This window comes from Centruroides vittatus, unplaced genomic scaffold (genome assembly GCF_030686945.1).
Source record: "Centruroides vittatus isolate TY-2023 unplaced genomic scaffold, ASM3068694v2 contig_1476, whole genome shotgun sequence".
NCBI lineage: Eukaryota > Metazoa > Arthropoda > Arachnida > Scorpiones > Buthidae > Centruroides > Centruroides vittatus.
In genome coordinates, this window is record NW_027120915.1 from 840,831 (window position 1) to 868,694 (window position 27,864).

General features: G+C 27.1%; 1 protein-coding gene across 1 annotated transcript; it reads right to left on the bottom strand.

The window, feature by feature from the left end:
* Positions 1-5,521: 5,521 nt before the first annotated feature.
* LOC136968419 (UPF0047 protein YjbQ-like) lies at positions 5,522-27,443 on the bottom strand. Its single transcript, XM_067262441.1, has 7 exons — positions 27,111-27,443; positions 21,561-21,595; positions 16,580-16,599; positions 15,348-15,387; positions 12,643-12,684; positions 7,184-7,301; positions 5,522-6,376 (listed from the first exon to the last, which is right to left on the bottom strand). Exons 1-7 carry the CDS (start codon positions 27,271-27,273, stop codon positions 6,330-6,332), a joined length of 465 nt encoding a protein of 154 aa, XP_067118542.1. The 5' UTR covers positions 27,274-27,443; the 3' UTR covers positions 5,522-6,329.
* Positions 27,444-27,864: the final 421 nt, after the last annotated feature.

Below are 27,864 nucleotides of genomic sequence, written 5' to 3' on the forward strand. Positions count from 1 at the left end.
CTTCCATTAAATATGATCACTTATTTCAGGTAAGTTAAATTTTTATATGTAGCAGTAATAACAAAATGACTACAATAATCATTTCGAAGATTTTGTACTGACTTCATTTGTGAGTTTTGCACTATCAGAATATATGGTGTAACAATATTTTAATTTTAAAATTATTAAAATATTGCTACACAAGTTAAAATTATATATTAGAGTCAAAAACATAATTTTAAATATAAAAAAGGAGTAGGCCTAATTATTATTAATATAAAATTATTTTCTCACTAAATTAATTTGAATATATATTCATAGCCAAAAATAATTTTATTAGATCTCAAAGTTTATATATTAAGTGTTTTATTTATTTTATATAGCTATTAACAAGATATAAAACTAAGTAAATACAAAAGATAGCCTTTGAAATTAATTATTTGCTATCTGATTCATAATGTTTATTGAAAAATTAGAAAATTTAAAGATTAACAAAAATATTGAAAATATTAATTTTAACAATGTCACTTCTTATAGATAGAAGAATTCTTATCATACCTATTAGCAAACTAATCTTGAAAATAAAATTGATTAATATTTGCTGAAATTTTTTAAGTGATATGATTAATTTAAAATGATTTTTAAATTTTTGTTGGTATTGAGCATTATTTCACAGAATTTAATTTACATTTTATGTCATTTATACAGTTCATGAGATATACAAATGCATAATTTAGTAAGTAAATATGTGTTAATGATAACTTATTTATACATCTCATAAATTCAACTTGAAAAAGTTGTAAACAAAACCTTTCTTAAGTTAATTCATATACAGTCAAACCTTGATGTAGCATCCTCCTAAACAGTACAATGCTCACAGAATGCCAATAAATACTCGCAAATGGATCTTCCCTACAAATATTAAATACAGAACTCTTCAGTACACTTAGGACCCCATAAAATAAATTATCACTAATGCATAGTAAAGGTTAAACCACAATTTTAGTATCAGGCTCTTCATGAGCAAACTTGTTGCACTTCGATCAAATTCATATACATTAAAATGAAGTATACAACAAGATCTACACTATTATAATCAATGTACTCTTGCGGATATTAAACAATCAGTTGCTGATACTTATGTCTGACTGTCAAAATAGGTTAATTCAATACAATGCATTTATGACTTGTGTTTCAAATGACATTATTACAAAATTAGGTGGCTTTCAAATTTGTTTTAGACCTTGTATATATAATTCTTATTGTATGATATATTTCCATTTAGTATAATTCTCAATTTAGTATCAATTTCATAAATGGTGGAACTAAATCAAAGTTTGACTGTAGTTGATGTACAGTTCTAAAAATTAGAATGTTGAGAAATTTGTTGAAATTTTAAAACTTGACGAAGTCTGTAAAATCTTGTAAATTATCTACATGAATATCTACATGAATACTTGTAAATTATCATTTTAAATTCTTCTTAAAAATAATCAGTTAAATCAAATTAAAATGTTTAATGATAAGTCTACTACATAATTTCTGGAAAAATATTTTTACAAACCAAATGCAAATCTAGATTTCATCAAAATTTAAAAAGAAATTTTCCAAAACTTTTAAGTCTGTTTCATTTGAAAAATTGTTTGCTAATATAATTATCCCATAAACTAATTTATCTAATATTCAGTTATTTGTACTTTTATCAAACTTGTATCTGATTAAATAACCAGATTATTGTATTATTGATAAAAGTACAAAAAAGTATAATTACAATATCGTAATTTTAACAATAATTCAATCTAATAGAAAACATTAAATTAATTTTGTCATATTAGAATTTACTAAAAATTGTATAACTTGAAATTAATTATAAAAAAGAGATATTCTGTTCTTAATTTAATTGCAATATTGAAATAAAAATATCTAAAAGTCAAATTTTCAACAAGTAAATTTGAAATTCGTCACTTTTTTGTTAAAGCTAACAGAAAAGGGATGAATTTCAAAAAATAATTAAATGTCTAAAGTAAATGTTAGTGAAATGTTTAACCATTTGTTTAAATTACATAATGCTCATAAAGTAGAATTAATTACTAATAAAATTTCTTATGAGTATTTGAAATGTGTGTGCAACAGACATTCAAATTTCATTATAAAATTCCTATTTAATTTCTACTGATATATATGTATATATATAGTATTTAATGAATCACATTAATAGATTAAAAGCAAAACCTTATATAGAAAGATTATTATTAGAGTTTAAATAAAAATAATGCAATCACAAAAATCCAAAAAGGTTTTAAAATATTGCATAAGTTCCAGAAGAAAATTGCATCTCATGAAAACAAAAATATTCAAGAAATACATCAAAAAATTATTGTAATAAATATATTAAAGAAAAACAATGAAAAAGATATAAGGAAGATATAAAAAGTATCCAAGTAAATAAATATAAATGAATAGACAAATCAATGAATTTAATTTAATGATAAAAAACAGTTATGACAAACAAAGATCAAATTACAGAATATTCTTAACAGATATTCCTTAACTTACAATATTCAAACATTAATTTAATATTGGTTTTTGTTCACTTTTATGAATCTTAAACTAAATTTTCAATAACTTAATATTTTCCCCTGTTTTCAATTATCTTAATTATAATGCAAAAAGATCAAGTATGTTATGATAATAATCCAACAATCTCACTGAATTTGAAACATAAGCTACTGTACTTATGCAATAATATATGAACTTAAATCTAAGTATGTGATTCTTAATTCAAAATTCAAAATCAAGGATCAACAGTTCAATGTTTTTTATCATGGATCTGAAAAAATAAAAATAAAATAAAAATATATATATTGAGTTGATCAAAAAGTTTGTTCGTTATGCAATCACTGCATTAATCCAATAGAACCCACATTACATCATCAGAGAAATTACAGATATACTACAGGATAGATAACACTCTTATCTAATCTGAAGTGATATCTATCACCCAGGGATTAGTTGTTGGACATTTATATAATTTATGAAAAATATCAAGCTATAATGCTTAGGTACCACATCAAATAGCAAGAGAAACATACTATACCTATAAATATAGGATTATTTAGTTAAAATGCATAAGAATACAGCAAACCTATAATTTTAAAAACAAAAAGAGAAACCTGATTGAATATGCCTGGAATTTACCATTGAACTGTAACAAGATGGATACCTTTTCAAAATATCTAATTACTGGCAATTAAAAATAGATTATTTATGATTATTGTTTGCAGAAAAAAAAGGAATAATGGAGAAAGCCAACTAATCTCTTGCAATGCAATCAAAAGTCAACTGATATTAAAAAAGGATATGCTGAGAATATGGTAGGATTGACAGGGAATTATCTACTATGAATTGATATCTCAAAATAAGACCATTATATATAGAGAAGTACTGTTCCCAGCTTAATAATCTAAATGTAGCCATTAAAGAAAAACGGCCAGAATCAACAAAATGTGTGGCTTTCCAGTATGACAAAACTAGACCATACGAATCTTTGACTATTTGAAAAAATTGATTTTTTTCAAATTTGGATATGATATTTTGTATCCCCCTATATTCCCTTCATCTTGTACTTTCATATTACCACTATAAACTATAAGATAATATGAAAAAACCACTTAAACACTTTTTTGAAGAAAAATCTCCAACATTTTTTTGTGAGATAATGGGTCTACCCAACAGATGGACTAAAATAATAGAAAACAAAAGTGCATATATAATTTAACATATATTTTAAAAATTAAAGTAACTGAGTATTATTTTTGTCTAAAAAAACAAACTTTTTGATCAATTCAATATATTCAAATTAAATCATCAAAATGAATCAAATAAAACTAACCTAATAACAAGATAATATCAGAAATGGAATTCTTTAAATAAATAATTCAAAATATCATTCACTAACCTTAATTATCAGTTAAAAGTTTTTCACTCCAAAACATTTTCAACCTTTCTAAAGCCATCCTTAGCATATAATTTCACTACACAGTTTGAACACAAAGATATTAAAACAAATTTTAGAACACCAATCTTAACAAACATCAAATCAGTTTCTTCAAACATTCAAATTGAGGTTTGTACTCACATGTTTTAATATTAGTTCAACAAACAGAATACTTTCAAAGATTCAAATTCCTATCAAATGTTGATATATTTCAAATTAAAGGCAAAAATAATTTTAAATTTTAAACGATGTTCAGCATATATTGGATAAATGTATAGATTCCTGGCAAAAATTACATTGAGATTTTTTTCATAACTGTACAACATTATCTCTAACCACAAATATTAACTTGTAACTGATTTAAAATATTAAACTAGATTAAATATCAAATTATAAACTAAATAAATAGTGCATAAAAAAATATTTACAGATCTTGGCATCAACTTTAGTAGCCAAAATGAATAACAAGCATTAATATTTTCTACATTAAAAAAAAAAATTAAATATGTTTTAAATATATTAATGTTCTCTTGTTATCAACTTCATGATTAATCTACATTGATTTTACTAATCATATGAATTACAATGAATGAGACAACATATAATAATAGTCTTATTAATAAAACAAAAAATATACTGTTAGAAATAGTTAAACTTTTATTCTTTCATACCACTTTTTGTAAGAAAAATAGTATGAATGAATTCATTTGAATGTGAATTAAGACTTTCTTTTTTCTATTAAATATCTACCAGAATTCATTCAATTTACTAGCCGAACAAAACTTTAACTATTATTAATGTAAGTTAAAGAATTATCCACACAAAAAGTTATTATTATTAATTTACTTGAAACTTTATTTTAAAAGTAAATGTTAAAATAAAGCTTTTAAATTTTACTTATCAGTACAAAATTATTGCATATACGAGATGTTTATTTTAATACCATATCACATAATATTTTGATAATTATCAATTTTTATTCTAATCTATTATTTATGCAGAGTATTCAAACTGCTTAAAAAGATATATCTTTTACTTATTTCACAAATTAAATAATTTGATTTGAATTTCAAAAATACATTAAATAGTAATTTTTAATTTAATAAAATTAATTTTAAGCTTATTATTTAAAACATCATAGAAGTATTATATAATAGCAAAACACTTCAGCATATTTTGAAATTATTAACACTTTTCCACAGTGGATGCAGATTAAAATTACATTTGTTTTTTGTTTATAATACTGATTTGTTAAAATTTCAATATTTTTAAATATTGAAATAGTGATTAGTTTTAACATATTTACAAGACTTTTTGCAAAGACAAGATTTGATTCTTTCTATCAGTATACAAAAACAATTAATATATGATTAAAGCAGATTGTTCTTTCTGCTTATAATTTCTAATATTTATGAAATTTAATGATTTTTTTACAAATGATTAATAATTATTATGATCACAATAAAACAAACATACTACTATAATGATTAAAAGTATTACTCCAAAATGTATACAAATAAAGCTATAATTTTAATTTCACTATTATACTTGTATAGATGGCAAATCTATTTGCATATTCAAATAGAAGTTTTTTCTTTTAATTTAGTTATAACATACATTATTTTTTACTTTATATATTAGTAAATAAATCTAATATTTCTAAAATAAGAATATATAATAATTTTTGTTCTAATGTAAAATTCATTTAGTACAAATATATGGCAAGGTAATTCAAACTACTTTTTGTTTTGCACTCTCACTAAATCTTTGAAATAAAATTTTATTGATTTCAAAACATAATTCTTTCTTAAAGAAATAACTTCTAAAATGAATTGAAAAAATTTTTGCTCATAAACCTGTAATCTGTGTAAATGGAAGCAAATCTTTATACACATTATACAACTCTTATTATAATTAAGAAAAACTTACATAAAATATTTATATTTTGTTATTTTAATTGAAACTCAAATTATGTTTATTAAATTTATGAACTGAATTAATACTGATGAATTTATTAATTGCATTATTACAATATTTATTAAATAATACAATTTTTAATGTTAGATGAAGTTAATGAATAATCCTAGTGTCAATTTTTTCTATATAATCCTAATTTTATTTAAAAATTCTATATTTAATTAACATATAGTACAGTACCTGATAGTGGGGAAATTTCTAAATTATTAGATAGGAAATTCCATAAAAATTCTAATTTCAGTAAATGTACTATAGATTCCTACAGACTTTTTCTTGAAAATTTTATAAAATTTAAGAGAAATATATTTAGTAAAATTTTTACTTGACATCAATGCTAAAATTCTGAATAGTACAAGTATTTTTCAATAATTTTCTTTTAATCTTTTGGAGCACCATTAATTGTTATAATAACTTTTCTTGATCCTACAAAAAATTCAGAACATTATTATATTAAACTTTAAAATTTCTAAATGATTTGTTCTATATTTCTAAATTCTATAAAATATAATACTTAAAAATTCATTCTAAAATTATAAAGCAATGAAAATTTATAATTATAGTCAAAATATGAAATTTGACTCTACAAAAGATAAAACTAGAATCAGATATAAAAAACTGAAATTAATTTTGTGTTACAGTAATACAAAAATCAAATATATATATATATCATCATAAATTCCAACTGTCCAATTTATTTCCAACTATAATTTATACAGGTTCATTACTGATTTTTCGGCATTCTTTTAATCAAGTCAGAATAATGAAGAGAACATTTAATGTTTTTACTGTCAGATTTCCTTACTGATTAGCTATAAATAGCATGATCATAGCACACACTCATTTAGATTGTCTAAATTATATTTGTTGTCCACATTTAATACATACTTAACTTACAATTCTAGTAATTCATAGTGCTTAAGATACTTGGGTAAGAATATAATTAGTGGTTCAAAATGATTATTGAGCTGTTACTAGGTAACCACAGTTGATCCAGCAAAACTAATCTGACAAGGCTTTGAAACAAGACTATTCTAATATATATTACTGTATATATTATATATAATAGTCTTGTTCTAAAGCAAACCAAAATTTGATAAACCAGGACAAATAAATAGTGATCCACTGATTTTTCTTGCATGATTCCACATATATTTTATATATATATATTTTTTATTTTAAATTATTTATATTAAAATTTATAAACTATAAAAATGATTTAAATATATTTACCTGCTCTGTTTCTGTGTTCACAAAGCCATATTCCTTGCCAAGTTCCTAAATTCAGTTTGCCATCAGTAATAGGAATAGTAAGACAGGACCCCATAAAACATGCTTTAATGTGAGCAGGCTAAAATAACAATATAATATGAAATGAAAATAAAACATTAAATAAAAATATGCTGATAAAAATTATAATGTCTATTATATAAAAGATAAAACAATTTAAGTATAATTATAAGATATGCTAAAAATTTATTTAAAAATTATTTTATGTTATCTATATAACTTGAATTTTGTTGTTATTATTATTATTTAGAATAAAGCTTAGATCTGAAGAGTCAAATTTACAGTTTAATCTACTCTGCAAAAAAGTCAAATTTATTTCTAATTCCTTCTTAATTCCTTAAGCATATAATGGATGTCCAGAAAAATCTCCACAAAATATCTCAAGCTCTAGCTACAACCAATAATTTTTAATTATGCTGCATATTCTATAATTTGAAAGCATATGGAATGTTGTAGAATATTCTAGAATCCTTTTCTGCATTCAATTTTCTTTCAAAATAGCAACAAAAGATGATAGCAACAAAAAGATTAAAGATATTTTGTTTTGAATTTTGTTTACAATCTTCTCTTTTTGCTAATCAGAAACTACACCAGTATAATAAGTCCTACTAATAAACAAGGTCCAAGTAGACAGTATATAATACACACAGAAATGTAAATTATGATAATTTATGCCTAAGAGTGTATAACTTTTACATATTAAAATAAAACATTAGGAAAAAGTTTATTGTAAACCATTTTGCAAATAAAGGAATTTCAAACTGATTCTATATTTCATAAGCAAATTATCACCACAGAGAAGAAAGGGGTCTGATAGAAATGTGAAAATTTTAACAAAAACCAAGTTGGAAGGATTAAAGAGGAACTTTTAAGACTGCAACAAGCCCAATTCAATCTGTAGCCCTTAAACTGAAAATTGCATGTAGTTGGCTCCATGAGACATTAAATATTTAAAGAAACAGGTAATTTTAGACAGAATGGACATGGCAAAGATCACTGGCAAAGATAAAGTGCAGAAAGTTATTGTGAAAGTTCTCTGAAAAGTTCATCATTTTGGATGATGAATCTTACTTCATCCTCTCACACTATGTAATCAATAGTAATGGTGGTTTTTATATCAGCGATATCTCCTCTACATCTGACAAAGTAATTTTCCAAGAAAAAGAAATTTGAAGGCAGCATTTTAGTTTGAATTTCAATGGGACCAAAAGGATTGAGTCAAGCCCTAATCAGAAAATCAAGTTTTGCTATCAAGCAGTATTTGCCCAGCAGTACTTAAATGAATTATGATGTTACCTGATTTCTTACATTTATGTTTAGAAAGCCAAATTATATGCTGAGTATACAGTAAAATAATTGTAATTCTTCAAAGAATATTTAGTAGTAAACATATCAATAAAACAAACTAAAAAAATATTTTTAATTTAACTCTGAACAAATATAATTTTTCAAAACAACATAATGTATCAAAAGCTGATGTAAATTATGATGTATCAACTCCATATTTAGACTTATAAGCTAATAACATATCAAACTCACATTACGGAAGGAATCAGTTAAAAACTACTAGTAAACATTTTCAAAGTTTCTATCCATTTCATCTTCAGACCTTCACTTCATAATTTCATTGTGTTTTATCACTTTGGCTGTTCAAAATTTTGAATGGTTTATTATTAACTTACAAATAATATATAATTTTTTAAAATAGTCAACCATCAGATGTATTTTTATTTAAATTTTAAGTTAAACAGGTAAAATGGCAAAACCATTCTTGGGACAGAACTGTCTCAGTGAGCACGAGCAATGCATGTGCAAATCTTTGCACTTGTGCCTTGTGCACAGCGAGATTTTAGAGACGAGACAGTCTCATCAAAAACATTTACTGAAATTAGAATTTTATGGAATTTCCTATCTAATAATTTAGAAATTTCCCCACTATCAGGTACTATACTATATATTAATTAAATATAGAATTTTTAAATAAAATTAGGATTATATAGAAAAAATTGACACTAGGATTATCCAATAACTTCATATAACATTAAAAATTGTATTATTTAATAAATATTGTAAAATTTAAATTTTAAGTTAACTAACAGTTAATTACTTCTCAGTAAATGAAAATTCTTGGTAACTAATTAACTGTGCGATCTATGATCTTTTTAATATAATATTTTCAAAAAAAACAAAAAAAAATTACTTGATAATCAGTAAATACATAAACAGATTATGAATTTACTCAATAATAAATGGAGAATCTTATATTTTCTGATACAGAGAAATTTTTTTGAAAAGTTAAAAAAATAACAAATTTTTTTTTATAAACAAACTGAAATGGGAATAAATGTCAATACTTGGGATTTCAATCTTCAACATAGCTCAATACACTAAGATTTGACATATTTTTATTTTAATTATTTTAGTTCTGATGACTGTAATAGGTTAAAATAAACAATTTCATAAATTCTAAAACTAGTAAAACTTATTTTAATATGACATTTGCCAATACTATTTCATTTTCAGTTACTTGTGTAGCTGAAAAAGTTTTGTCTATATTCAAATTTCTATTTCAAAAATTATATAATTTGATTAACTTAGATTTAAAAAAAAAATTAACATTTATACCAAAAATATAGTATTTCATTGTTGTGCTGCAAAACCATTTAAGCACCAAATAGGCCCATTCTAGAGTCATAGAATGAAATGGTTGAATTTCATTGTCTGTGTATTATGCCAAGAGAATACACAATACATGGACAATGAAATCCAACCATTTCATATCATAACCCAAGAATGGGGTTAGTGGCACTTGCATGGTTTTTGCAGTACAATAATATTTTGTTTCACACTTAAAATCTATATACATGCATACCCACATTTTGAAAGTTTTTTTTATACTACTATTCTTTTACAAAAGCTCTACAGTAGTACCTGTTTTTGTTAACTAAAAGAAATTTAAAGAGTAATTTTGCTTTTACAAAAAAAAAGTGAAAAGCGAAAACATCACTCAGTGTCTGTTTTGCAGTGAGCCATTACAGTCAAGAGACAGCATGCAGTTGAAACAACAAGAGTGGCATTACCAAGTTCCTCTAGAAACTATACTCAGAATCTCTGCATCAAGCTACATAACTTTTAACTTCTATTGTATTTTTGCAAAATGACTGGCATGCCACATAAAAACGAGGGAGATCAGTATATCAGAAACCCCAGGATTACACCAGCATGCCAGTTACTGTGACTAAAATATAAAATTAATCAAATCAACAAATCTATTTGTTAATTAAAAGTTAAAAAAAAAACATTCTTCCAAGTACAATAAAATAATAACATTGTAATTTGACTGACTTAACATCAGGAAGAAAGTTTTCCTTTACAAGACAATAAAACAATTAAGGACTTATTGACATTAGGTTAATGTGGGCTACAAGGACCATCTACTCCAACCTTAAAAATAACACCTTCCTCTCAAATTTCACACAAAGCTGATATTAATCAATGTAAGCTGAGATAATTTACAGTGTGTTTCTTAAATTTAATATGTTTAATCTATTTTTGCATTTTTGAATCAAATAACAATAAAACACACATAAAAAAAGCACTTTTGGAATTCCATGAGTATTTTATGTTGTTAGAAATAAGACAAAATAAAGAAATTAAACATATTGTAGTTTTTGATGTAATTGAGTTTCACAATTTTAGAATAAAAACTCATTTGTTTACATGATTTAACTTGTTTGTTTTTTTAATTCACCCTCTAGAGAGAGACCTCACTTAAACCAGCACACTGGCTTTTACCATACAGAAATATCTGATTTCATGGTTTCCCAAGATAGACTGGCATGCCAGTCATTCTGCAAAAATACAATATGAACATCTGTGCTTTATCTCAATTTATTTTGTGCATCCATTAGAAATAGGCTTACCATAATATTTTTTTCTCAAACTGAGACAATTTTGAGAAAATACTCACAACAGAAAATAAAGTCTACTAGCATAAGTACCTATGATTGAAAAGGCTAAATAAAAAAGGTGTTAACAAAAACAAGTTAAAAACAATTTTTAATAACTCAACTAAAGATAATCTCTAAAGATATCTCAACTAAAGATATGTTATTAAGAAGTTATTAATAAGTTCATACTAGTTATTACTAGTGTAAACTTTCATTAAAAATTCTTTGTCACTTAAATCTATACATTTAAAATATGACAATATATTTGAGAAAGTTCCTATTGCTTGCCTTATGTTTTACACATTTCAAGTGATTTTTAATGTTTGAATGCCCACCATGAGTTACTGAAAATTCTAAACAGCACTATTCATTTCATTTTGTCACAGACTTTTTTCAATCATCAGTAAACACATGGTTTCTTTTTGGCATTTTGGAGATTAAATTAATTTAATGTACCGGTACAGTATGAAATAATCGCAAATGCCAACTAGCAATTTGAACCCGATTAAGGTCAAGGTCCTAGAATATAATCTATGACCCTGGACTAAAGTAGAATATGCACAACAACATTGTGGCCAGAATAAGTTTGTCTCACCAACTCTAATTGAAACAAAATATCTAAAAAATGAAATAAAAATATCTGAATCTCATACGCTAATGCTATTATAAATTCTGTGAAAAAACAAAACATCTAAATTCATTAGGCCATATGCTATAAATTTTGGGGGAAAACATCTAGACAACATTAAAAATACTTAGATGTAGATACAAAATATTTAGATTGGCAACAGTGAGTGTAACAGAGGGGATTATTTAGTTGCCAAATCGCCATTTTACTCAAGGCTGCACTAATTTTACTTCTTGTATATTCAACACTTTTAAAATTTTACCATATAACTGGGACAAAATGACAAACTGGCCGGAACACTGGGACAACATCGTCAAACCAGGACAATCCCAGTCAAAATGGGACATCTGGAAAGCCTAATTAGAAAGATTTATCCTAAAGTACTAGAAATGCATAAGAGCTCATAAAGATATTATGCTTGGCATTAAACTGTATGTAATTATGCTTTTTGATGTATCATTCCTGTTTTTACTAAGTTATTATTATTTGGTATGATTTGGTAGGTTATGGTTAAATTTGGGTTATGATCTGGAAATGCTCAAAAGTTTTTTCCATATAAATTAATGGATGTAAAGTAAATAAGCAATTACCATTTCAGCTTACAAAAAATTTCATAGAAACATACTTTCAGATAGCAAAGGAAACATATATTTATATATATCAGAAAAATTAAAGTTATTATTGCATTGCTATTGTCATAAACTAATTTAGTATATTTCATATACTAAAATGTTATTAAATTATAGCTAAAATATATTTATTTATATCATTCATCTGATTCAAAAAACACTTCAATATTTTTATATTTACATAAAAATGTTTACCATGTCATCAGGTCCTTCACAAGAATGCTTGAAATCTGTATTCTGCAATACAAAAAATTCAGCACATTTTAAACTGAAAAAATTTTAGTATAAATTAGTAAAAATGTTAAATTGAAGAAAAAAAAAAAAAAAAATATATATATATATATATATATATATATATATATATATATATATATATACAGGGTGTGGCACCAAAATCCTGACAAAATTCAATTTCAAATTCCCGCCATTCTGTACCACTGGTAGATGTGTTTGGCGTTCAAATAGCTTGACATGTGTATTAAACCATTTTAACCGCGAAACAGTCGCCATGTTGAAACAAAGTGCTGAGTATAACTGAAGAGCCGCGATTATCGAAAGTATTCGCACTGGGCACTCGGCGACAGAAATTATTCGGTTCTTCGGATACCCAAGATCGACTGTTTATGATGTCGTTGCAAAATACAATCGGTCGGAGAAGTCAAATGAAGGTTTTGCAACACCGGCAAGGAAAATTCACTCGAAGGAGCGCATTGTCAGAACCCCTGAAATCATTCAACGAGCTCAGGAGCTGATTTTTGAGGATCCAGGTCAGTCGATCCGAAAATTGTCGTCAGTTGTTGGTGTGAGCGAGAAAACTATGCGTAGAATCATTGAGGAAGACCTCCGCTACAAGTCTTATACAATTAAAGTGAGACAGATGCTTTCTGAAGCTGCCAGGACAAAGCGAGTTGAATGCTGTAACCTGCTTTTGTGTTCCTTAAAAAACAATGCTGCCAAGACGACTCAGATTTTTTTCTGACGAGAAAATTTTTACTGTTGATGCGAAAATCAATCGAAGAAATGACCGATGGCTTGCCCACGACCCAGAAGATGTCCCCGTTATTGAAAAAACAAAATTTCCGGCGAATGTTCATGTGCTAGGTGTTGTGTCTAGTGAGGGTGATGTCATGCCACCGTATTTCTTTAACAAAGGGAATAATGTCACAAAAGATGTTTATTTGCATGCTCTGTCAAATGTAGTGAAGCCATGGATGGAAACTGTGTCATCTGGAAAGCCGTATGTTTTCCAGCAGGATGGTGCACCCGCCCACACAAGTCATTTGGTGCAAAATTGGTTGTCGGATAACGTCGACATGTTTTGGTCAAAAGAATTCTGGCCTCCCAACAGTCCAGATTTAAATCCTCTGGACTTCTACGTATGGAGCGTAGTTGAAAGGGTTACAAACAAGACCAGACATGCAAACATCACATCGTTGAGAGCCGCTATTGATGCGGCATTCACCAATATCGACCGTGAGACATTAAAGCGCGCATGCGCACGATTCAGACCGAGAATAGAGGCTGTCATTCAAGCAGGAGGGAGCTATATTGAATAAATGTATTCTGTATGACATTGCAAACAATGTGATTTAAAAAAATTTGTAAACCTTTTCGTTTTTTCAATAAGAAATATGTTTGAAAAAAATGTGTAATTTGTCCGGATTTTGGCGCCGCACCCTGTATATCATTACATATATAGGGTGATTGAAAAGGTTGGTATCAAACTTCAGGAGCACATAGAGGTGTTGAAACAGAGCAACTTTCAAATAAAAACCTGTGTTTGCTAATGCAATCAGTACAAACCATCTAATGTAAATTTCTTTGGGGACATATCAAAAGCTTCATTTACAAGATGCTAGTGATGATCTTGAAACACACTACTAAGAATTCCTGAAGAAGCAAATGTGGTCCTGGAGATACCTGGAATATTTGAGAGAATGCACCAGAATTTCCTTTGAAGGTGCAATGCTTTCATTGCAGTGAAGTGAGGGAATTGACTATTTGAACAACTTTTGTAACAGCACCAATTTTTATATACTACATTTACATTTGTGTACTCTGTTTTGTTATTAAATGTTTGTTCATTCATATGCTTTAGTTGTCATGCTATCCGTAATAGAATTCCTTACACTAGACAGCTTATACTGACTAAGGATTGCATCAGTGAACACATTCCTATTTTAACCCCTCTACACAGATAAAAGTCAAAGTACAGGTACTCCTCACTTTACAACTGAGTTCCGTTCCGACAACTATGTTGTTAAGCAAATTGGTCAATAAGCGAGGAGCTTGTGCCGGGAATATAGGATCATTGTAAAATTATACAAATTATGCAACAAACTTCAAATTTATTCATAAAAAGACTATTATAGTACGCTATTAGCTATTATAGTACTATAAGACTATTATAGTACGCGCAAGCCTATTATAATATGCTTAGTGCACATTTCACCATTCGCCACTGACGGACACTCAAGCTGAGAAAGGGGATTCCCCGAATTGCAGGTCGAAACTCGATTGGTTGTAAGTGCGAGCGGTCGTTAAGCAGATAGGTCATAAAGTGAGGAATACATGTACTCAAGTTCATTAAAATACTAAAATACATTTTGTTTACATAAATAACAATTGAGATAAACAACTACAAGAATGGATCTTTTCTTTAAAACAAAATGTTTAATTTCTAAGAGAAATCTGAAAGTTATTTATAAATTAAATTTATCTGAATAAAAAAATCTGAGTTATCATTTTAGTTAAACACATGTAATAATTTATTATAAATATTTATTTTTTACAGATAATTAAATGTAAAAAGTTTTTATATAATTGTAAATTAAATAATAAGATGTTATAGAAATAAAAAATTAAGTAAAAATGAATAGAATCAAAGTATATTTACTTACTTCAGGTACTAGCTTAGTAAGAAATGTTTCCATATCCTCTCTAAAAAAATAAAAAACACTTCTAAGAAATTTCATAATTACCATTACAAATTATACTGAAAATATTTAAATAGGTTGATGCAGATAAACAGTAATCTTTTGAATTAATCAATCCTTAATTGAAATCTAGAATTTATAAGAAATTTCATTCCATCAACAAAAAATTAATTAAATTCAAAGACAATCTTTGATGAGTTACCATAAACACACATTAAATACTAACTGAAGTCTAGGCAATAATAATTGGTTTAAAAATTTAATCAGAAACAAATCTAAAATTTACATATAAAACAGACTATAATAAAATGATGTCCCCTTGTATGTAAATTGTATATGTTAAAAATAACTCAATTGAAAAGTTGAATGATAGCAAAGCAATTCAATTGGTAACTTATGGAAGTTTTCATTTTTACATTTATAACAATTACTATTTTATTAGATATATGTCCTCAAATAAAACAATGTTTTTTTAAGGTTATTACTGGTAATGCAGTAAATACATTCCTTGATAGTAGTATGATGAAGAAAAAAGCATTAACAAAAATATATTTCTCATAAGAATATATTTAATAATGATTGAATACATTCCTGGAAATCAATTCACATATATAAGATTCTTTTGACTCATTATTTGTTCAACTCACAGGAAAGCCGTCATAGTAAAAGGACTCATGTTACAATTAGAATGTGTCTCAAAACACTCAGACCAGAATTTTTGATGTTCCTTGACTCAGAACTTCAATTTTAGTAAACTTTCATTAAAACTCCACAAACATCCTCTTTTTAAACAAAGAAAAAAAAAATTTTTTTCTCAAGACTTCTATGCTTCAAACATTTTGATAATAGTGATAAAGACAGCATCCAAAAATCAAAATATGAAAAGTTGTTGAAAAAATTTTTTTTAATTGAAATAAGTAGGTTAATGTACTCTCCATGCAATACCTATTAGTCCCCAGAACCATATTAAACCAAAAAATACACAATGTAATTTTTGTATTATAGTACGTACATGCAATTGCTACAAAAATTACGTACTAATTGTAAATTTTAATTAAAAATTAGCATTATAATTAATATTAAACATTTAAATCAAGTTTAATCTGAAGTTATAATCTAATTTTGTTTAAAACAATAATTCATTACTTATCTATTTCTATAATTTAATTACTTTAAATATCTTATAAAGATTTTACCTTACATCTGGATCCCAATTCTAAAAATATAAATAAAATATTGTTAGTTACATTAATGTTTAAGATACAGATATTCAAATATTTACATTAAAAAAACATGTAATAAGTACTTGCTAAATATGAATAGTTTTTAATTTTCACTTTCTATTTGAAAATGCTTAAGCTGATTTAACCATTCTAATAATGTCAAAAATCAATTTAAATTTATATCTAGCAATTCTAAAATTAAAGAATTATTGTTGCAAATATTCTTTTTATTAAAGTAGATCACTCAATCTCTTAATTTTTTTCTGATACTTTTTTATTTGTATTGTGTTATTGCATTTTAAGTCCCCATTCAGAAAAATTTATTTTACAGTAGAATGTCATTTATCCGAATCAATTAGTGACTGCGGTTGTTCGGATAACTGATTTTCAAATAACCGATAATGTACGAAAAAATATATTAACCTGTCCAATGTTCAAATTTTTCTCCGTTGCGTGTCGCTTCGTGTTGAATTTTCACCGATTTTAAGTCTAACAAAAATTTTTATAATAATAATCAGGGCTATTGTATCATTAAAAATTATTTCTTTATTTTGTACAAACAAAATAAATATATTGAAAAATATAAAAACATAAAAATTATACTTTAGAAGTAAATCTAGTATCAAAAAAGTTTGATTCAGCAGGACACAGTCCAAATGGAAAGCGTTCGGATAACCGGTGTTCGGATAAACGACTCTCTACTGTATATCCATTGACGCATAGTTCTTTAAGTGTAATGAATAATCATACATTTTCACTAAGAGCTTTGCTCCACTTGCTTTACTTACTCACCCACACAAACTTCATCCACTTGTTCCCAATATAAACTAATCATAACAAAAATTTCATGATGATTCATTGATTCCCAGTGCTGCCATTTCTACTTTTTTCCATGATGGAAAAAGTGTTGTGATGATTTTAAACTAAGCATTTCATATATATAGACTATACAGTTCAAGATAGTAGAAATTAACTAAGCATTGAGAATTGCTATAATTTTTGTAATAATAATGCAATTATTATAAAATTTTTGTATGCATGTACACAATCAATTATTATATATAATTCCTTCATTGGTGATGTGGGTAGTGACTGAGAGACCGCATGTTCAGTAGCAAAAAAAATAGTTGACCACTTGTCTATTCAGGAGCAAGCACAGATTGCGACACACTGAAGTGTGGAAAGCAGTGGTTTCTGTAAGGAGATGGTGGCTTATGATAAAGGGGCATTATGCCACAATCCACTGAAAACAATCCAGAATTATCATTCAAAACTAATGACCAAGGTTCAATTGTGGACACACAGACAGTGTCTATCCACATCATATTCTGAGGAAAATGGTGTCATTGGTGAATGGTACCAATATATACATTAAATTTTAAGGTATGCATCCATTGTAAAAAAGAAATTCCAAAAGAATATAAACAGTAAAGACTTATCAACTTCTTACAAATGATTGTCATTATTTTGATCAATATTTAAAATTGCTAATAATTCCCTTTAATAAGGTACAGTACATGTCAAGTAATTTATCATCTTCTTTGCATTAGAAATATAGAAATTATAGCTATTTCTCAATACCAAGTTACTTTCCACCTACCTTGCAGCATGGATATACTATAGAAAAGAACAAGCCATTACTACATTAGCTATATTTTTCATGGAACCAAGTATGAAGACTAACTCAGAAAAGGCTGAAATGATACAAATTATCTTTAAAACCAATCATATCAGATTGCTAGAGGTTGTATCAATTCCAAAAACACAGATGCATTATCTTTTGTTTGAAGGTCATTGTATGACTCCATGAAGAAAGGAAAAGAGAAACAAAAGAGAGCAGTACATCTAATTTAAAAATTTCAGATGACTAGCTAAGTTATATAAGCTTAAAGTACAGAGTTATTTCTTTATGAATGTATAGTACTGTACATTGTATTACACTGGAAGGCATTTATATGCTTCTCAGTGTCTTCAACCACTGTATTGTGAGGATCTGAACATTGAGAAGAAATTCCAAAAGGATATAAACTGTAAAGACTTATCAACTTCTTACAAATGATTGTCATTATTTTGATCAATACAGGTATACCTCGAGTTACGTCGTTCCCGATTATACATCGTTTGTCAAAAAAGTATATGGAAAAATAAAAATCAAGTTTAAGTCAGTTTATTCGACTTTAAATCCGTCCGCCATAAACATTGAAGTCGTAATATCACTAGAAAAGTGTTGAAAGCACATAAAATCATATTAAAATATGTACATTTACAGTAAATGTTAATATAATCATCATAAATCCCAGGGAATGAACCATGAAAACATCTGTGTTTCTGTGTTGTCGTCTTATTTAGCGGTCTTTAAGTGATCATTATTGGCGTTTGGTTATGACGTAAGTCAAAACTACGACTTACGTCGTAACTACACAAGTAAATTTGACTTACGTCGCCTCTCCTGGAACGAATTACCGACATAAGACGAGGTATACCTGTATTTAAAATTGCTAACAAACAAGATTTAAGTTTACAACTAAAATTTTTATTTAACTTATGAAATAAAAATTACAATTTAACTGTTTCTACTTAATATAAAAACTGAGAGACTAAACTGCATCACAAGCAATGGATAAATAACTAAAAATTTGAAGAAAACAGAAAATACATATACAAAATAAGTTGCTGAAAGCATTAACATATATACATATGTATATTTTACTATATATAATTACCTTGTATAACAGGTAATTATATATAGTAAATTATTGTACAATACTTATGTTAACTATTTTTTGTTATTTCAAAATAATCCATTTTTAAAATCAGCTTGATAACAAGCTTTGATATACTGTATATGGTCTAAATTTTTCATTCCTTTCTTCCAATTTTATCAATTGTATACATTCATATCACTTATCTTTAAAAATATTTTAATATATTATGATTGAAAGTAAGAAAAAAAAAATCATATATACTAGTAATAAAAACAGACACTCTCTCCCTGTTTTAAGCATGACTCTTACAAGTTTAACTGTTCACATATTCACACATCTGGGATCTGAATTTAATTGCAAGAATAAAATACACCAATAAACAGTCAATAAACATATCTTTGCTTAAAAGACTCCTGATGTTGCAATATATCTCAAGGAAAACAAAAATTAAACAATAAATACAAATGAATTTGGTATAGAGGTAAGCGTTAGGCACCATCTCTTAACTAAATTAATAACAAAAATGTTGTTATATAAAACACTTATCTGATCTCTTATTATTTACTGATTCAGTCTGTTTTAACCAATGTATCTTAGCAATAGCATTAAAAAAGAAAGAAAAGAAAGAACTCTAGGAAAGATACTTTGAGAGAAAAGTCCTCAATTATCTTTGTTAGCAACAAGGAAGAGAGTAAAAGGTACATCATTGAGCCATATTGAATGTTCCAGACATTCAATATGGCTCAAGACATTGAAAATATTCAGAATCAAAGTACATAAACTAAATTAGACTGCACATATCAAGTGAATGCATAAAAATAGCATGGTTAAAGAAACACTGCACAAGCTAAACGGTAATAGAAAAAGAGGATAACCAAGACTGAAATAGATAGACTCTCTAGACTGAGATTTTGTGATATGCAAATAAAAAACTGGAGAAATAATATAAAGAACCAAGAGACTAGGAGAAGATTGATTACAAAGGCCAAGGCCTCCAGAACTATCAAGCCAATAATGATGAATGAAAATACACAGTATATAATGGTTATGCTGTTATAATTTCAAACTTAAAGTTGACTGATCAAACTGTTTTTTCCAATTAGAATTCAAAGAGAAGGATTATTTATTAGTGCAGAAGCCAAGACAAATTTATTAGAAATAACATTATAATCAACTTAAATACCAAAACTAAAGTATTATTCTAATATTCAGAGAAAATGTGCACATATTTTCTGGGAGACTTCTGTTTCAGACTAAAAAAAAATTTGAAATAAGTTACTGCAGCTTTGACTAATTTATAAAATAGCCATAATCATCACTAAATAAAACATGAATGATGCTAAAATTCAATTATATTAATTTTATTGAGGCAATCAAACAGTAAAATAGATGTTCTTATTAAAAAATATTACCCTCTCTAAGGATATATTTAAAGATACAGGCTGAGAATCCCTTATCCAAAATCTGAAAGTGTTTGGAGTGTTGACAAGTGCATCACAAATAGAAAATTCCATGAAGCACTGGGAATGTTTTAATGTTCTCCCAAACCCTGTTTGCTGGGTACCTCACTAAGATGATTTTTCTAGCTGCTTGGTTGATAAACTTCCTGAGAAGTATATACAGGGCCATCAAAAGTTTGGTATGGGGCCCAAAGAATAGCAGGCTCCTTTTGCCTCGTTTTTGAACAAATAAGACTGCTCCAAGCCCTACATTATCTGTATATTGTATATCAAACTTTATAGAAATTAAATGCTATGTATTAAACATAATTTAAGCCTATGATATATTATTATACATTGTGCAGATATTGTACAATTATAAATAAATTACAGACAGTTTCTTATAAAACATTTTTATTATATATGGCGAACAGTTTTAATTTTAATAATCTTGTTATTAAATCAAATAAAAAATAATAATAATATAAAAGAATATTTATATCTACTTAATTTTATATTAAGTTAATTTACAACTTAATAAAAATTTATTTCTCACTTTACTGAGCTGTTTTAATTTTATTATTATGCAAAATCAATATTTTTAGAATTAAAAAATAATAATAATAATTCTTAAGATTAAATTAAACTGCTAAGTATTAATATAAAGTTTTTTTTCCAATTGTAATGACATTGAAATAAAATATACATAATATTTGTAGATATTCATTTATAATAAAATATAAAAAAAAAAATAATAATTTGATGTTCAATATGATGTTAATTATATTTATCGATTTTCATTTTGCTTACCTCATTTAAAGCCAAGCTAGCTGAAGTATGCATAACTGAAAAGATAAATATAAATGCAGATTAAATAAAAGCTCAGTTCTTTAGAATGACAAAAGAATATTAATAAAAATTTAGGAATTTTGAATTCAATGAAATTTATGCAAATTATGTATTTATCTCCTAATGTAAACATAATTGATTTTTATGTTAATTTTCCTAAAACTAAAAGTTTTGTAGATAATAATTATACAGATAGTTTTAGAGTAAATTTAAATTAAAGATGTGCTGATAATGATTTTATTGACTTACCAGCCAGACAATTATCATCATAATTGATATTTCATCTTTACACAGACAAGATAATACTTTTGATATTAATGAACATTTGTACAGACCAGAAAAAAGTGAAACAAAGTATTTAATTAAATAATATGCTGTTATTAATTATATAATTAAATATATGTTGTAAACACAATTTCATCAGAAAAACAATATTCAATGTAAAATCATTTCAACTGATTACTACTTGCTACATTTATATAAATAGACACTTGTCATATTTCATAACAACAGCACAAAAAAAACTTATTTATATTATATTAATAATGTTAGTTATTGATAAATACTATTCCCTTAAGTACTAAAGTGTAAATTACTTAATTATAGATTATTATAAAATTATTATTATTAAACTTTTGCTAAATATTTGAGAAGTTTAAGTTGAGAAAGCATCAATAAGATTTATTGATTCAAATTTTATCTAATTGTGTCATCAGTTTTTATAATTTTTAAATAACTTATAAATTTATTTTATTTTATATTTGAAATTATTTAAATTTTATTATTTTTCTTTCATAAAAAAATTTTAAATATTTATTACAAAATTTAAGATAAACTTTTTCATATTTACTTTGATTCTTGGATAATCTTTTTAATATCTATTAATTAATTATTGTTATTGCTAGATAAAAATGGCTGAAATTTGATAAATTATCAGACAACACCACATTAATAACTGATGATGATATAGAAATACTATATAAATCATTCACAAAATTTTGTCCTTAGAAAATCAACCTATATTAACAAACATTAAATATATTCAATTTATAGATGTAAAATAATTTTGTTTTAATCTTAAATAGCTTAAAATTTAAAATTACAGTACATCTTCAAAATTTTAAAAATGCAAAGATTTTAAATTTATAAACTAAACTACTGTTAAATTTTAAAACCAAATATCACTAACTTTTTTATATTATTTCTAACTAGGAATGTCCCAATACCACAAAAGTATTGATACCGATATCATAAATAGTTTTAAAGTATCAATACCAGTATCGGTATTGGTATCAGTCTTAACGTATCCAAACCAGTATCAGCATCAGGTATCAAAACTAAAATATCTTACTAGCTGTTGCTATTCAGTCTGTTGTATTACCTTCCAGTTGTTTTTTTCTGCTAAGAAGGTACAATGAAAAATGAATGGGACCCAAAACAGCAATTAATTAATATTTTGTCGCTTACTCCAGGAAATTGAATCCTAGCTATCTGGTTCAGAAGTCAGTGCATCAGTTAGTACTTCAGTACTGACTGATACACTGACTTCTGAACCAGATAGCCAGGATTCTTTTATGTACACAAAAGAAGCCCCAGATTTACAGTCCTGCTAATAGGCTCTGTGTGTACTACTGTACACAGGATAAAAGTATATAAATCATTGGTGAATATATAAAATAGTATCTTTACATTAAAAGTTGTTTATTGTGCTCAAATTTTACAAATTTTGCAAACAAGTACAGCAGAGCATCGATTATCCGACTTAATTGGGGACTGGGGTTGGTCGGATAACTGAAAAGTCGGATAACCGAAAAGTATGAAAAAATACATTATTAGTATAGCGTATTAGGCCTGGTTTAAATATTAGCCTCCCTTTCATGGTCAAGCCAGTGCTGCCAGCTAAAACATGCAAAAATTTAACAAAAATAATATTACAGTAGCCAAGACATAACCAAATATTGTAGCGCCACATCACTAGCAGACATTTGAATTTGCTGACTAGAACGCGGTCAGTTAACCGAGAAGTCGGTTAATCGGGGGTCGGATAATCGATGCTCTACTGTATAAACAAATTGTAGCTCATTTTAAACATCTCCAATGGTCCAAGTGAATAACAAACAAAAGTACTGCATAATGTTTAACTAAATGTCTATTTATAATGAGCAATTATTTATTGCGACATCATCACAATGGGCTGCAATTTCTAATCATATTTTTAATTAATTTAATTTAAAATGTTCTCCATCTCAAATTAGTAGTGGCTTGCCCCTGTAAATCATACTTTTCCTTTACAAACAGAGTCATGCCAGTCGTGTAATTGCTTTTCCCCTGAAAGCAGTTAATATACTGCTTTCAGGGGAAAAGCAATTAATATACAATATACAGGGGATGCAAACTGGAAGTCATGTTATTTCAATTCAAAACTTTTCCCCAGAAAGCAGTATATTAACTGCTTTCATGGGAAAAGTTTTGAATTGAAATAACATGACTTCCAGTTTGCATCAGAAGTTCATATATAGTTAATTGGGGCCTCCTGCCCCTAAGGTTTCCATATCTGCTCCCCATATTCATTTACCTAACTCTGTTCTTGAGACTAAGAAAAGAAACGTACTACACCTTTAAAGTATCCAGTAGGAAATTTTTATTAGAAAAGACTAAGAAAAGACTAATTAGACTAAAAAAAGACAGACAGGCAGACAAACACCAGTGTGAATTTATAGGTCTAAAACTATTTTCAAATTGCAGCCCAAATAGTAATCAGAACTGTAAGCATATACAGATTCTGGAAAGGAAATTTGACATAATACATTTATTGGTTTTTGGACATTAATATTTTTATATATGTTTAACTTAACATTGTAAATAATGTAAAATTTCATTTCAGTTTCTAATTTGGTTGCAAAATCCAATTTCAGTAAGACCTTATCTGTCTGTGGAAAATATAATGATACCCAATCTGATACTCGAGGAAAAGTACATCAGTATCGGCAGTATCAAAACATCCTTATTTCTAACCTTAAAACAATACAGATGCATCTGATATATCTATATATTGAAATTTAATGGAAAGAAAACAGATAATAGTCAAATTTACGTTAATTATGGTTTATCCAATTAACAGGCAAGTTAGTTAACTGATGATTAAATGAATAGTATATTATGTTATTTTAATTTTTATAAGATGCAATAGTTTTACCTTTAACACATTTTTTAGTAATAGATCCAAAATATCAAATCTTTCAAATCATTCTAATATAATCTATAGATGATATTTTTATATTATAACTGTATCAATCCATTTTATGTTTAATACTTTTGATTAATCAAATTAACATAATCAAAATGTATCATCTAAAATAAGAAAAAAATCCAAGGAATCAAGTTTCATACTAAGCTTAACATTTTAATAATTATTTTGGCTTATTGCAAAAAAAGGAATCAAACATAAATTGATTAATACATCATAAAACAAAAAAAATGTCATCAGAGTGATCTTAATGATAAAGGATTATGTTCATTTTGTTACTTTGTCATAAACGATGCAAAAAGTTCACTGAGTTCAGCGTTATATCCACGTTTGCTTGTCGCAAAAATGGTCGCTTGGAGCTAGATGCTCGATCGGCTTTCGAATGTTTTTTTGAATTTTTAATTTACGTTCGTAACGGCTTTGGTAAAGCTTTATGCGTTCCATTCTGCATCGATTTGTTTCTTTTTAAAGTTTTTTGGCAAATTTACGATCTCGCCTGAAGACGACGACAGTAAGGTTCGTCGAAAGTACTTGCGACAAGCAAATGTGGATATAACGCTGAACTCAGTGAACTTTTTGCATCGTTTATACGGTCTTTGGCGTGAATATTGTCATACCGACATTTACTTTGTCATCTTGAAAATTAGTGAAAACATAGTTAAATTATAGTCATAGGAAGTAAATGAAATAGATGGGTAAATGAAGGATGTATTGCAATGTAAAAGTTCATTAAATGATCCATCCCATGCTAACAAGTTGTCATCTGCATACCTAATGTAGATTGGAAAAACAATGTTAAAGGTAAAAAAAAAATTTAATATTTTTCATGATTAATCCCACCAAGATGACTGATAGAGGGGTACACCTTGTTTTTGTAAACAAATTTGGCTGTTGAAACAGGAATAAATATTTCTCTTCACCTTTAACATGTTTTCCAATCATCTACATTCATGCTAACATGCTAACAAGATGTCATCTATATATCTAATGTATATAGATGACATCTTGTTAGCATGGAATGGATCATTTAATGATCTTTTACAATAGTGATAGGAAAAAACCAATATTCAAAACTATATTTTCAAAATAACAAAGAAAATTTTTTGAAAAAGTAGCAGAAATTCAAAATAATAAATTATTTACCATTAGTGCAAACTATTGAATTATAATATTTAAAAGTTTACACTCAATAATGTAAAATTTACATACTATATTAATATCTATATAATTTTGCTTTTAAAACATATAAAAGCAATTAAATAATAATAATCAAGAAGAGTAAAATACTCAAACCATTTTAACATAGAAATTATTGCAAACAATAAGTGTGTCAGAATCAAACAATATTTATAAAAGATATTTTTAAACAAGGCAAACAAAACCAATTTCCAGCACAAAATTCTAAGAGAGCAAACATTTTCAACCATATTTCATGTTGGAAATTGGTTTCATTCACCTTATTTATTAAAGATAGCCAGTTTCGAGTAGTCGGTTGTAATGTTTTTCGAATTCACACAAAATACCGTATCCACTGTATTATGTACAGTATATTTGAATGTGAAAAAAAAAGAAAAAACAGAAAACAAACCTAAAATAAAGACTGATTTAATTTCTTTTTTTGTTTGTTTTTCCTAAAATTGAACAAGGCTTTTAATTTAAAACAAATGAAAAATTTCTTCAAACACAAAATGCATTTTGCACAAAATTAATACATGCAACATTTCATTTTCAATACAAAATTGCAGCAACTTAACATAGCATACACACACATTACTTTTCATATGTTTACTTGTAAACATTGCAAGAAGTGAAGTTATTGTTATGCATTTCAAGAAGCACTTGTTTGTTGTTGTTTATTAAGTTTCAGCAACACGACACTCGGGCGATCTGCCTAGGACGCCTTCCGGACGGTCTTTTTAAGGGTAACGGGCCCCTATTCAAGTGTTACAGACACGGACAAAACCCAGAAACCTGCACCTCGCCAGGATGGGCTGGCGAGCCCTAGTGAGATGCAAAACCACGACTGAACTCCCAGTGTTCGAGGAATGGAACCGCTCGGCAGCACTTATTTGATATGTGATATTGAAAATATGTGCGCTTCCTAAAAGACATTTAATTAAGCTTGTAAATTTAAATCCCACCCTCAAATATGTTCTATGAGCTTTGGCAGAAGCAATAATAGTTATTAATTCAACAACAATTTTGCACTACAACTTTCATCTTTTGTAATCATGCAGCTTTTTTATTGTTATTTCGATACTCACTTTGAACGTGAAGCAATCCAATACTAATTCTAGAAAGTTCAGGTACTTCTATAAGAATTTCATTTGTTATTAAATGACAACCTCGATTAACGGGGCGTAAATGAATTTGTCTCTGTATCCACGATGAGCCATGACGGATCACTCCGTTCGAAGACGATGCCATTATTCATATCAATAATTTCCTATTACAACTCGGCCTATCAGGCCTCTTATAATTAATGCAAATATATTTGGCGACCGGCTTAAAAATAACTGCAAAAATGACTTATAATAATTCACTTTAAGAAATCGGCTGTCATTTTTTACCATTAGTTGTCATAGCAACACTTCCATTCGCCCTCTTCCGGTAATAAATGGAAACGTAATAAATGTATTTTGAATTAAGTTATAATTTCATTTTCTTTACGTAAACTGTTTATTAACTTTGTAATAATTGTTTAAGAATATTAATGTTTATTATACATAATTTGTTTTTATTATGTCGAATATGATTGTTAATGATTTTGCTAAAAGCCGACTGTTTTCGTTGGTGTTTTGAGTACTGAACCTAGTTTAAAATATCAGCGCGGTTGAGGCCGAAGTTTTTAACGCGAAAACGTGTACGTCGGACGTTCAATGCCGCTTTCCTGTAAGCCTAGAAGTTTGACAATGGCGTTTGGAATGTCGAGCATGATTCCACTGACTTTCCAAATACCATTGTCAAACTTTTAGGCTTGCAGGAAAGCGGCATCGAACGTCCGACGTACACGTTTTC